Source organism: Diadema setosum, chromosome 9 (genome assembly GCF_964275005.1).
Source record: "Diadema setosum chromosome 9, eeDiaSeto1, whole genome shotgun sequence".
Classification (NCBI taxonomy): Eukaryota; Metazoa; Echinodermata; class Echinoidea; order Diadematoida; family Diadematidae; genus Diadema; species Diadema setosum.
In genome coordinates, this window is record NC_092693.1 from 127,220 (window position 1) to 141,928 (window position 14,709).

General features: G+C 37.7%; 1 protein-coding gene across 1 annotated transcript in view; it reads right to left on the reverse strand.

Moving 5' to 3' along the window:
- The window catches only part of LOC140232727 (uncharacterized), a 61,877-nt gene that overhangs the window by 30,575 nt on the left and 16,593 nt on the right, over window positions 1–14,709 (reverse strand). Inside the window, exons 3-8 of the mRNA XM_072312843.1 lie at window positions 13,311–13,448; window positions 11,771–12,045; window positions 6,414–6,627; window positions 5,677–5,960; window positions 3,338–3,580; window positions 2,249–2,411 (exon numbers count right to left, since the gene is read on the reverse strand). Coding sequence (XP_072168944.1) covers window positions 2,249–2,411; window positions 3,338–3,580; window positions 5,677–5,960; window positions 6,414–6,627; window positions 11,771–12,045; window positions 13,311–13,448 — 1,317 coding nt within the window. The remainder of the gene's footprint in view (window positions 1–2,248; window positions 2,412–3,337; window positions 3,581–5,676; window positions 5,961–6,413; window positions 6,628–11,770; window positions 12,046–13,310; window positions 13,449–14,709) is intronic.

Below are 14,709 nucleotides of genomic sequence, written 5' to 3' on the forward strand. Positions count from 1 at the left end.
CTTTAAAAATTCATAACTTTTGCATCGATTGTCCGATTTTCCTCAAACTTTCACTGATGTGTTCTACTAATGTTGATGCTTTCACTCTATCCACATTGCTCTTTGGGTTTGCATTCCCTTTAACTTGATTGTTTATCTATTTGCATGAAGTATGAAAAAATTCCACACTAAATGGGATTCCAATACCTTTTACAGTAAAGAAAGCTGCTGTACATTACCCAAATAGGGGGACTATCTACTAACATTTTCTAAATTAATCTTCTAAAATGTGAAAAATTTGTAACAAACTAAAAAACAAATGACATTTAATACCATGCTGCTACAAGACTATCTTTACAAAAATGCTCTTAATCACAAGAAAATTAAATAGGATATGATGTTTTTGCTGGTGTCATTCATGTAATGTTTACACAATATAAGTTGCCCATCAACCTGGACATATATGTAAATTTCCTCCATGATCCAGACTTCATCATGCATCTATATTAAGATATACTGTATTCCTGACTTTAGCTTAAAACCTTCTCATCAGCTGAGATAAATCTGACAATAAGCAAAGAATCCCAACCTGATGTCTGTTATCACTATTATCATGACCTCATCTAATCCTTGGTATCATCACCATGACGTCTTGGTCTCTAGGGAACCAGACTCAATTTTCATTGACACTCATCCAAAGTGTATCAAGACTCTGTCTCCTCACCCCAGCCTTTGTTCTACATACTCCCTTTTGGCTTCTCATACTTCCCATTCATCTTTTCACACGACCCAATTCAATGTATTTACCTGACCTACTCATGTTTCAGAATTACCTCTAGTTCCTGGTTTATAGTAAAGCTGTCTACTACGGTCATATAGAGTGGCATGGACTGATGACAAGAAATGAGAGGCAAATTTTATCATGCTATAAACATGTCCTCGGGAAAGAGAAGGAATCCTGACACAAGATTAAAACATATTGAAAATCCATTATGGTCACAAGAAATATAAAAAAGATGACAAAAAGAAGAAGTTAGATAAATACCGTTAATGGGGAATAGTGCAGTAATGAAAAGGCATGTATTTTTAATTCTCTGTATCTCGGATAGTGCAGATTATCATGAAATCCAGTCAAAATCTCATAACACCCATGGCATTGTGTAATATAGCTTTGCAGCATACCTACTGCATGCATATGTGACCCGCTACAACAAAAAGGTCCTAAAGTCGCGCACGGTCAAAGCCGTGAAAATCGAGTTTGAAGTCAGAGCATCATAATTTGTCAAAACTTACGATTTTCTGATTTTGACATATCATTGGAGTCTGACATGTCGTCTATCATCTGTTGAAATTTTGAAGCAAAATGATGAAAGGAAAGACCAAAAAATAGCGTTTTTTCTGGGCCATGCTTTTGGCGTTTCAACGAAGCAGAAACCGGTTCGAAAATTTGGATTGAGCGCCACAGATAGGCTCCGCCCATAACAACGACCGGAGTGATCTCATTGGTCAGTTTGCTGCTTGCCGCTAACCGAAGCATGAAGCTCGCACACTACCAAGTCGACTGGTGCGTGCGGGCGGGGTGTGCTATGCCCAACCGCTTCTCCTGGCATCCTGGTCACTGATTGGTCGGTGAGGAGACCGCCGACGCTGTGCTTGAATGAGCATTTCGGGGGTTGCTAGGGTTTACCTTCTATTGTCCGGAGGTGAAAATTGACTAGCGTGTCCCTTGATCGCGATTGCGTCGCAAGGAAAACTTTTAGGGCGCTTTTCTCGAAACAGTGATTTCCCATACGTCTCGACATGCTCTCTTTTAAACATCGATATCTCCGCAGCCGATTATCTTTATAATTATTGTTATATATCAATTTAAAGCAGAAAGATTAGGGAATTTTGTCATGCAATTTTCAAATAATCGACCTCACCCGACTTTAGGATCATTTTGTTGTAGCGGGTCACATATTTCTCACCACAGTGACCACTGCTTCAGTGCTGAAGAGGCCCACTGATTCTCATATCCAATGATATATGCCAGTGGAGCATACACAGTGCACAAGCACAATCATGGCTCAAAATGAAGTTATGCAATGACCAACAATGTTCCATGGTTATGATGCGTCAATCTATGGTTGTTGGTTCTCATTCTCTTACTTCATTCGGAGTGGTGAAAATGCCCACATGCCATATTCACACCACTGGCATCTATTATGGAGTACGAGAATCAGAGGTGAAATGTCTGTGTTGTTCAGTTGTTCAATGCTTATAAACTCACCTTTCTTGTGTTGTATCTGGATAAGTACGGAAGAGAAATGGATATCGGTCTTTGCTGGACAGACTGGGTGAGTCTGACCGGTAGCTGACCACCACTGTGTTGAGAAACTTGGACACACTTGCCACCACCTCAGTCTCTGCAGAACACATTGGTCCAACTAGTCCTTCAGAAAGAAAATACTAAAGTCATTAATACTAAACACAACACATGTTGCAGATTTGACTCTGGTTTGTGAGCAATTACAAATGACCACCCAGTACTGACGACAATTCACATACCTCACAGACTCAACAGATAAATTTAGGGGGAAAGGGATTTACACATTCATCTCTATCATATGATTATTTTAAAACCAAACAGGCTACTCATTCTGAACTTTATCCAGATTTACTATCAGAACCTATTCCATTTCTGCATAATAAGACCATACTTCTCAGTAAGACCACAATCAGTGCAGTAATTTAATAGAGGATATATTACGCTGCTCTTCTCTATATTGAAAATGACACTCATTATTTTGATAAGCGCCTCAATTAATTGTGTTACATGCCACAAAGTAAAAAAGGAAGGAGATCAAATGTAGGCTATGTAATGAGTTACCTGTCACAAGTGTTCTTATTATCATTATTTACAATTTATATGACCAACAAATTGGTTTGATGTACTTGGATTCTTGAAAGAATTGAGTCCACTTTGACTCCACTGCCTATCCCCCCCCCCCCCACCCCAAACAGAATAATACTCAGTCAAAGGCCACATTACACATACCATTAGAATCATGAACTCACTAGTAAAAGTCAAGTCAAATACCTTAAATACAATTTTACACTATGTGATGGATTCTCAACACAGCTGTACAAATAAAATATATGCATAAATTTAGTAGTCTTGAGAACAGAAAAAGCTATGTACCCTATTTAACAGATATTACAAATCACAAAGCAACCACAGTGTTACAATCATGCATTTCCTGCCAAAAGGAATGTTTTCAATTTTCTAAAGGAAATGATTGGTGGGCAGTAGAGGTATCAGGTTTGGCACAGTGCTTTCTACTGACGAGTGACTGGTAGGACCTTTAGCTTTCCTTACCTGCAAGAGACTGGCCCCTGTCTTCATAGAACTTGAAGTAGGAGAGGAGAGATGTTTCTGGATCGCATCCTGTTTCCATGGCAGCGAGCTCCAGCTTGAAGCTCTGGAGGATACTTGGGTCAGCATTGACTGCCTCCACTGCCATCCTGGCTCCTGGCTCAATGCCAGAGTGGCTGGACAGGGGGTTGGTCAGGCTGTTAAACAATCCGCCTAGCAGAATGGTACGACGGATGCCCACTGTGCCTGTGATAAATGTCATGCAATGTCAAGGTTACTACATAACTGGAGAACTGGTCAGTGATGAACACCATAGCCATTAGTGACAAAAGATTCCTTATTTCATACAACCTCTTTTCTCATTTCTTTAGTATGTTTACTCCAGATCTTCAAGATGATTTTACCCCTAATTATTTTGGGGAATTACAATTTTGATTCATCAAAAAATCATAGACAAACTGGTACTGCCCAAAAATCTGAAAATTGAAAGATAAAATTGTGCATCTATGGGCACATGAAACACTACAAAGAATACTACAGAGATATGCATTCCATGCATGTGATCTTAAAGGGACTGTACAGTACTGCTTGAGGTGGGATTCATGTTTTGAACATTCCTAAGTGAGATAATGAAAAGCCTCTTATGAAATATGAAAGAGCATGTAATTTTAAGAAGGATTCAACGTTTATTTGATGAAAATTGGTTTTCAAATGGCCGAGATATCCAAAAAAGAGCTAATAATAAAAGGCGACATGCCACAACTTTATTGGATCTCTTTGTTTCACCTTGTTTTTGGATATCTCGGCCATTTCAAAACCGATTTTCATCGAATAAACTTTTGACACCCCTTAGAACTGCATGCTCTTTGACATCTCGTAGAGTGGTTTCTGAATACCTCGCAAAATGTTAAAAGCTAAATCCTCACCTCGACCAGAACTGTAAACACCCTTTAAAATGTAACATACAGATGTAATGTTAGAAATCCCCCATGACAATCTTTTTTCTTGTTTCTATGATTCACAGGAAATTCCAGGAAATTTTAAGAACGTGTTCCCTTTCTTGTTGTAAAAGCCACAATCTATGCCATATTGTAACATCAGCTGTCCTTATTTCAGATGTCATCTTCAGCTGGAATCAGAGATCAATTGATATTACCTCAGGAGATGGTTACTTCCTAAAATGACAGAAAATGAGACAAAATTTAAAAACGGTGCTGAAAATTATCTGCTTGCCCAGGTTTACCCAAGAGAAAAATGTCCAGGGTTAAAATTAACGGAAATTAAAAGTTTATTAGAAAAATATGGACATCACTGAGTATCTGCCCATTATATGTCATGGGCTTTCAGAGAGGATGGGCATGGTTTAACCCATTGAGGATGAGTCCCAAGTATACTTGGGCAGGTGTCTATGGGAAATGCGTGTTGTAGCAAAATCAAACTGTCCTCAACAGGTTAATTGCAAGTTTTGTATTGTACACTGTAATAAGGGAGAAATCTTGATAATATCAAGAGAGGTGTCTAAATCAAAGACAGATGCAATATAAATGACATTGATGAAATAAAAGAAAACATTGAGATTTAGTGAATTTGGATAGACACAGAAAACAGTCCCACACTTTGACCACGAGTATGAAGCTTTATAATACTGGCAGATTTCAGGGTCACATGACACAAACAGATTCTCTCAAGGCACCCATATATTCCAGCAGCTATAACTTCCCTTATGTTTGCTTAATCCTGATGAAATTTGACTGACTGATAACTTTGAACTTTTACGAGGTTTGGTTACAGTTTCTTATTCTGAAGATTTGTAATTCCAAAAATGATATACGGTTTGTTATTCCGAAGGTCTGCTAATCTGAAAATGTATTAAGGTTCAGTACTTGTAAGATTCGTAAATTAGAAAAAATGAAAAAAAAAATGTTATTCAAAAATTTCATTAATCCAAAAATAAGATAAGGTTTGTAATTTCAAAGGTTCATTAGTATGCACCATTTTGATTTTTGGATTTTCAAACTTCACATAATTTTGGACCATCAAACTTTCCATATTTCATTTTCATATAAACTAACACTTCTGACGAACCTTCAGAATTTGAACATCGCCCACAAATTCAACCTTTGGCGTTTTCTCCTTCAAATCAGGTATTATAACTAGCAACAATGTTCAAGTGTCAAAATGTGTTTATTATAACTGTCAGGTTTGTTTATTTCAGGTAAGTCACCATAAGGCTCCTTTATGCTACAACAGTTTTGATGCTCCCCATCTGGCATTGTAACATTACTAGCTTCATTCTGTGAGAAGTAAGAGTACAAAAGCTGAAGAAGAGTCCATCGTCTCACCACTTGGTATCCATGGCTCCCAGGTTCCTTCGTTTCTTTGAACCCACTGACATGCAAACTCAGTCATATCCAGTCGACTAAAGTAAAAGTTGTACATAATAGACTCCATGCGAGAATTGGAAAATCGCACATCCTTCAGGAGGTCATAGACGTATGGAGCACCTGTCACCAGAGGGCGCCACACTACTTTGTGTACGTTCTGCCATGGGGTATCACAGCCACCAGTATCTTCCACTAATTCATAGATTTGTAATGGGGAAAGAAAAAGAAAATGAACATGTTTGCTTTAATGAATAAGCATTGAAAAGGGGATCCTGTTTACTGTTGATAAGTGATCAAATATATAACCAGTAGGCCTATACACTGGCTTTTGATCTACTAGCATTTCACGATAGTTTTCATGCTTTTGCAGTCAATCAGTATACCTGAATGCATTGTGATTTGGTTTTTGTTTCGCTTTATTTTGTTGTTCATGGCTTTTTATGGGGTTGCATTTGTTACATTACATTGAACATCATTGTTCATGTACATATGGACTCCTTTAACAATTAGCCTTTAACTGAAAGGGCAATTCACCATGTGAATGGAAATGAATTAACTTTCAAAACAAAATCTTCAATGATTTTGCAAATTGCATGCTGTTTGTATTTACTATTTCTTCATTGAAATCTACAGGCATCTGTTGTTGGGAGGAAAACCAGATGTATGAAATAAAACAATAGACAAAAAGAAATGACTTACTAGTTTGTTCCTGTTGGCATGATGGGAAGGCAATGCGACTGAAGGCACCAGCTGAGGTGATGTCATTAGGTGTCCAGTTGAAGAACAGTGTAGGTTGACCATTCTCTTGTCTCTCCTGGATTGTGGACACAAAGTTGGCTCCAATCCATGCCACGCCCACCATCAAACCGAGACTCTGGATCTGGGTTGTTAGCATCTCAAAGTTAGACTCTAGGCATCAAAGAAAATCAAAATGAAATGTATGGATAAAAGAGGGCAATTTGTTCTTCCCATTAGTCACATTTTTGAATCCTCGATTGGACATAATAATTAATATATACTCACAGGCATTGTACCCTTCATTCATCTCTAAGGTGACAGGGGAGTGCCACAAATAACTGCATGGCTATGTATGAAAGAGAGCTATACAACCTCCTAGAAAATGGGGGAAAAAAACAAGATGGCAAATTGTAATGATATGCATAGACATCAAATATCTCTAAACTTCAAAATCAAATTCCTTGTAATAATTGCATATCCTGCATAGAGTCACTAAACATCAACTTTCTGAATTTGAGATGAACAAACTTATTAGAACCAGGGCTTTTTCCCATGACATAATATTCTGCCAAGATACCGAAATAGTATGTAAGCTTCTAAATGCTAAACACAACTTTGAGAATCAGCTACGAAGTTAAGATGTTCTCAAGCTCAGTTTCAGTTGCAATTTGATTTTATTCCTGTTTTGTTGGTTTGTTGTTTTTTTTATGCAAATAATACATGAATTAACAGTACATATATTTAAACAAAAACATACATAGTAAATTCACAGTGTAATGAGCAATCTTTAAATTTTAGAATTAAAAAAAAGAAATCAAAGAAGTCCACAGTACACTCTTTGACAAAGAAAAGAAAAAAATAATAGAGTCTGCTACCTTAGCACATGCTTGAAGCGATGTTAGCCTCAGAAAAAAAAAGACGAAAGGAAACATACACAAACCTAAACCACCAAAACCTGTTTTAAGCCAATCACTTCGCATCTTGCAATTTCTTAGCTTTAATTTCTACAAGTTGATAGTATTGTGATCATACTTCATACATTATAGCTATAATGTCCTAAAAACCAAGGGCCTACAAACTACATGATTAGTGGCCTGGGACAGACAGAAATCACTGCAAGGGAGTATCAAATGTGAGGACACTTGGCACATATATTTTACTCGGGCAAATGGGAAAATGGTTTCAATACCACCATTTCTTTAGCTGTTCATTTACACTTATTTTTTATTATTTCTTCTTTTTTTTTTTGCTCAATATGCTGCAGCTGCTAAATAAATGTTAAGGTAACACATAGGGATGGCATGTGGCAAACTTATAATATAGGCCTATGCAAAAGCAAAAGTGCATTTTGATGCACATTGCATGTGTATGATTATCAAAACGTTTATTCTTAAAATTCTCTTGCAGTAAGCCCTATACCTTTTTCTACCTGCATAAAAATCTTCCAACAAGTGAATACACACACACACACACACACACACACACACACACACACACACAGAAACCCTACTGCCGCTATGTTAGTTGGTGGAAGTCCTGGTATTGCTAAGGTTCCTTCCACCCAATACTATTGCTTCCTTTTCACCTAATTTGATTTTCCTCCTAGTTATCGGCCCTCCCTTCAAGTCGAGTTTGAGGGGAAGGAGAAGATCCCTCTCAATCATCTATCTGACAACACTTTTCTCATTCTCACTTGCCTGCCTCATCTCTGACAAGGTTTTTATTCTACATTTGATTGAGCTGTGCTCTGCACTACTCATTAAAATCACACTAGAGATGTATATCATTGAAGAATGAGAGAAATGGCAGCACTTCAGGTCAGGTTTTGACTGAAAAATTACTCATTATAGATCTGATATGAAATGAACATCATTCCCTACACTGAGAGAGAAAATACAGATCAAATAAAAGAAAACATTAGAAATACTGGAATATCTTTTTTAATACTAACAGTTTACTCAATGTTACAAATAACTTGTCCAATAAAGTATCCAATTTACAGGCAGATGATTACTTACGACAAGAAATATTTATCTGATAAAACATGAGCATAGGTCCTATGACCTGCCATGGGATACAATGCTTTGTTTAATAAAAACAAAACAAACATGCAGTGATGTGGAAACATGTGGCTCATTTCTTGGCTCAAGCACTGTCAAACTTTATGGCTTCCTGCCAGAAAGAGACGACACAATCAAATTGAATTAATTACATGTGACATATGAGACCAATCTATGGCTGGCAGACTGATGAAAACCTGGCTGAAATACAAAAGGTGTTCCCTTTACAAAGATACCCATGCTCACCACATCTTAGCTTAAACAAAGACTTGTCCATTAAACACATTTTGTTTCATTTTGAACAATATAATTGTCAATGTCATAGACATTAGCAGTCAAGGCAGATAATAGTTGGAATTATTCATAAATCTGTTAAACTGTGTATCCTCTGGAACAACATAGTTGGAAAGACAGTATTATGAAGTTTGAGAATATGCCCAAAATAGATTAGTTCTAAGTGTGTAGTCTGTAAAATACAGTAGACAGTAATTCACTGGAAATTTAGCAATACACAAACAAATAATAAGAAAGGCTTAATTGATCAATGTTATTGTTGTTCTTTTGATATTGTGATTTTTATGTATCAATAATTCATGTTTGCTTGACTGTTTTTGAATGGAAATTTTGAAAGTCAAATAATTTGTGATGATATATACAAAGGAACAGTTCAGAACTGACATTAGCATTGTCAAGACTAACTGTCAAAGACACCTGTTGGAAATGTGAGAGAAGAGTGAGTTGAATCATAGATCAGGATTTATTGGTGGATCCTGCTTTCTTCATAAGGATGGCAATGGATAAGACTGCAATATTATTTCACAGCATCATTAAATCCTTTTGTTGCTAAGGTTGAGTCTTACCAGGGAGGTGAGGTCTCACCTCCCTGGTCTTACCTATAGGATTACCATAGCATTGACATGTCTTAGCTTACACAGCTGTGTGGTGCCTACACTCATTTCAATGACTGCAAAACTCATCAAAACTAATCAGGGCATTTTGACAGAAATTGATTTAACTCTCTTTTTCTTTACACAAATCTTTGCAACATAAGTCCGTACTCTTTGAATACGTCTACCAAGTAGATTTAAAGCTGAGCCATAGTTAAGGACGTGTTTTCAATTACCGTGTCAGATGGCTGTAAGCAATGTTAGTGTTAATGAAAATGAAGGAAATTTTTCTGTGGAGAGAGTGTAGGCACAGAAGGTTGTTTGCTGTTGTTGTTTGTTTGTTTGTTTGTTTGTTTGTTTGTTTGTTTGTTTGTTTGTTTGTTTTGTTTTGTTTTGGGGAAATGTTCCCTTGAGAACAGCGAGAACATGCTTGCCGAAACGTCAGGACTGGGTAGGCCCTTTTCAGGGCCAAACACATATCCTAGAAAGAATACATAGTACACCGTTAAGCCTTCTACCACCTAAATTCTCAGATTTTCTAAATTACAGTACAAATAACAAAGTTTGTTTGTTTGTTTGTTTTTATGTAGGTGAATGGACCAGGGGCGGCCGCACAGAAACGTTGTTAGTGCTAACAGCGCACTAACAGCACTGATAGCGACGATTTGGCCGCACAGAAGCGTGCTGTTAGTCAAATTCACTAACAGCCCTGTTAGCCTAACATCGCGAGGCCGCACAGAAGCTAACAACAGTGGTGCTGTTTTAACAACTCACTAACAGTGCCAGGGGTACCGATAGTGACAATTTTAGTGAATAATTTCTTGCGTGCGCTGTAATTTCAGTTGTCTCTTTTTTAATAAAATATTTTTTTCAAAATAGATTGACCTAGACCTAATAAAGAATGTGGCGGGTAGTGGGCGACTTAGATTTTGCTGATGACGACATGAGAAGACCAAGACATGATCCTTTTCAAAAAGAAAGTGAAAGGTGACTTTTTCCAGGAAATATCGGTTTTCCAAAGGTGTGCTTTTTGACATTGTAGGTCTTGCTCGGGAAAAAGCACTACGGTGAGTGAGTAGGTACCCATGCCGCTTTTACCGTATCATACCCTAAATACAATCAATGCAAATTAAAGGACAAGACCATCTTCATATAAATGCAGATTGAGTGATTTTTTTTTTTTTCGGGGGGGGGGGGACATTGGTATACAATGTTAAGATACAAGTTTTTTTTTTCGTGTAGGTTTATTGGTATTGTATTATATTCGTATACAAGATAGGGCCTCATCCACGTTAAGCTCCGCTTATGATGACTGTCCCCTGGGTTACTGATTTCTCCTTTGTTCACACATGAACACAGTATGAACACAGTATGCTTGAGCATATGTTACTTTGATTTATACATTATTAGAGATTGATGTTGAACCCATGATACTGACAAATTCTTGTATTGATTTGTATGTTATACTCTCCTTTTTTTTTTTGCATACTGTTCATCACTTCGTTTTCATTAGCTATTGTATCTGGAGAAAGGAAATGCGGAAATAAATCCAAACCACACCAAACCAAATCAAACTTTCTTCGCTTTATTCTGCGCCATTATGATCAATTCAAATACAGCTCTGCAGGGCCGGTGGAAGAGGGGGGCCCTGTTTTGCACCCATAGGACGACATAAGGAGTAGGGCCTATATAGGGTGTCACCACTTTGGGCCCCCACCCCGGAAGTGGCGAAAGAAAAAAAAAAGGAATGAAACCTTTGAGCGCGGTAAGGCCTTTGTTTTTGCCCTGAAGACCTTTTTTTTTTTAATTTTTGCTTAATGTCATCCGCAGAAACCGGAAGTGGAATGAGAAAGATGCGCTGAAGACCTATTTTTTATTCTTTATTTTTTTATCTTTTTTATTTTTTTTTTTGCTTGTCAGCTGGAGAAATTGTTGCGCTAAAGTCCTTTTTGTTTTGTTTTGTTTTGTTTTTGTTAGCTCATGAAAACCTAGAATTGGGCCCCTCCCCCACCTCACTTTTGAAGACGTGGCGCCGGCCATGCTCTAAAGAAGGCAACAATGAACGGATGATATCGAACTGTGTAAAGATGCACTGCGTAGTGCTGCCGCTGCATCAACAAGATGCATCAATCTATAAATAGATCATTGCAAACAAATCGCATAGATTTTGCCTAACTCTATGGCTCAAATCCACTGACAACACCCTAACAGCGCACGTGTCTAACAGCGCTCTAACAGCGCTTTCTGTGCGGTCATTTTGCCCGTGCTGTTAGCGGCTGATTTGTTAGTGACTTGTTAGCGCTAACAAACCTCCCACTAACAGCATTCTGTGCGGCCGGTACAGCAAGATACTCCCTCCAGTCTTACCTGGGTAGTCTGCCAGGAGCAAGACACACTCTGAGGTATTCTTGCACCAAGGAGGGTAGTACACTCCATTGGTACACTCTGGTCGGTCACAGTATTTCTGACCACGGTACATGGCAGTGGTCACAGGTTCACGGGTCAGTATCTCAATCTCCTTAGTGGACACGGTCACATAGTTGGCCATCTGTGAGCCCTGCAGGATCCTCCAGTGGTCAATCACTAGGCTCTGTGTCATCCAGAGATTGCTGACCAGAGCTGATGTCACGTACCAGCCAAACCTAAGATGATAATGAGGGTGAAGAGTTGGTAGTGGTAGAGTTTATGACCTCAAACATTGTAACTGTACATCTCGTGCATCTTTTACATCCTTTTTGGTCTATGCCGTAAAGATAACTTCTCATTTATACAGGAAATATATCAATGTCAGAATACTTAATTCTATTAAGCACTAGCTGTCATATGTGTTTCAATGAGATTATTGATGGTTGATTCCAACAGTTAGGATAAAAACTATTTGTTAATGATGGTGATATTAGCAAGAGTGTCAGTAGTAGAGAGCAATGAGAGAAAAGATGAACATCTGAAAGAGGAAGAGAGTAGGAGCATGAGGGTGACAATGACATTAATCAATGCATCCAACAGTTTCTATCTGACCAGGAGATTCATTGCAAGCATGTTTCAATTTCATGACCCTCATTCAATTCATAGACAACACTTTCATTTCATTTTATTTCTCTTTCTTTACTCTGTGTAGACCCATTTGTTAAAAAAAATACATGGAAATTGTTCTGTTCACACAAAGAATGAAGATCATCATATACATGATATGACATAAAGAAACGAGGACATAGGCAGGAATGTGAACACATTGAAAGAAATGAGATGAAAAGCATAGTACTTTTAAATCCATTATTACTTGATATTTGATGCTGTTTTTGGTACCCTGCCTGGGGTACCAAATAGAAATCTACAACTTTGTTGAAGTATTTTCTTTTCAGCGCTGTACCCTGGGTTTAAGATAAAAAAACATTGGGTTAAACTAATTTTTAGTGCACTGTGGAAAAAAAAATTACTTTACAACGATGAGCTCAGCAGTGCAGCTGCATCATAACATAAGCATTTATTAAACACACTACACCAGTGATCTCCATGTCACACACAGATGACTACATCGCACTATGCATTACCAATCCATGGGAAATGTAAAATAAGTAATCATACGACAAGTTTATGGTTCCAAATGATCTCATTCTGAAATAATGTTCAAAATTGTAATAACATGATTTGAAAACAAAAGAAAAGTATCATTATTATCATGCTATTACTATTGTAATTGCAGTAAACCAAAAAAAACAACAAAAATCGTTATAACTAGGCTGAATATAGCATTGGGATCATTATTGCAGAGTGATAATGGCAGTGTGTAAATATACATATTACAAACACAGATAGCGCCATACAATGCAGTACCCTGGGGTATGGCTGTACTCTGGGGTACCACCTGGTGCATCATTTGATTCATTAGATTAACTTTACACCTCACCTAGCCTGCATCCCGATGGGTCCTAGGTCCAAGACCTCTTGAGTGTCTAGCCATGCCTGGAGACTAAGGGGGTCATCTAGCCACACCTCTGGGTTGATGGAAGGGGAATTAGCCCCATGGGGGGCATGCTCAGAACATCTAATATAACAAACATAAACAAAGTGATTAGTCAACCAACATTTGATATCAACGTGTAAGGCAACACAGCTGACACCACATCATGCATTAACTAGATGCGGATATTGCCTCATCCTAAACATCCCATTGGTATTATCAGTCACTGAATGTCATTAGAAATTGTTGTGTCTACGTTATCAAACATTTAAACTTTGTATGAAGATACATGATGAAAAGTAAAGCTGGGTGATGGTAAATTTGAATTGGGTTAGGAAGCTAACAATTGTCTCCTGTAAGGCTAAAGATATTTAAAGTCAGAAAAAGCTCACCATTATCTTCACTCATCCACTCATATAGGATCTTATAACGATTGCCTCCTCTATGAAAACAAGCCCAAAGTCATGATGCCACATGGGGACAGTTTACTAATCACACTATGGAAGTATCACGAACGGGGTCACTTTGAGCACCTTGTCAGCCAATCGTATTATTCAGGTATCCCCTTGCCCCAACTACAATACCCTCTCACGTATTGTTATTACTTAAAATGGTGGAAAAGGATTCTCACGGGGCAGGTCAGTTCACTCAATCCTACCTATTCTTGAGGCAGAATATCTCACACTTCAAACTGTCACTTTCAGTGCAGTAAGATGGGATAGGGAGGAAATGAAAGTATATATGCAATTGACTTTGGTGGATACTGAAACTTGTTGAAGGAAATGAAAGTATAGACAATTGATTTCGGTGGATACTGAAGCTCTTTTTTTTTTTTTTTTTGGTGATATTGCTTGTTTTTGTGATATTGCACCCAATGGCACTTTCAGGAAAACAAGAGAAAATTGGAAAAGTAAAAAAGAAAATTTGATCACACAATTTGGCCGATCTATATTGTTTTTCTTGTCCATTCTAAAAAAAAATTGTAGAAAAAAAACATATTTGAAATCATCTTGCCTTTATTACCTACTAGCTTAATAAAGTGTCTGCATGTTAAGAGAAATATTTGATTGGTCTACCAGAAGATCTGGTTTAAAAGAAAGAAACTGTCTTGAGCACACTTTAACCTCACAGAGAGCAATCAAGCCAAAAAGAGTTGCCCTGGCTTCAAAAAAGAAATTAACAAAAGCAGTACAAAGAATGGCAAATTGCTGGAAATCACATGAGAGATACACCCATACTTTTGAATACATTGCAAAAATTTTCTAATGATCCCTTGTGACATATGTGGTGGACTTTCAGTCACATTGCAGTGTGTAGAATAGCTTTCCTGGCATTTTTTTTAGCA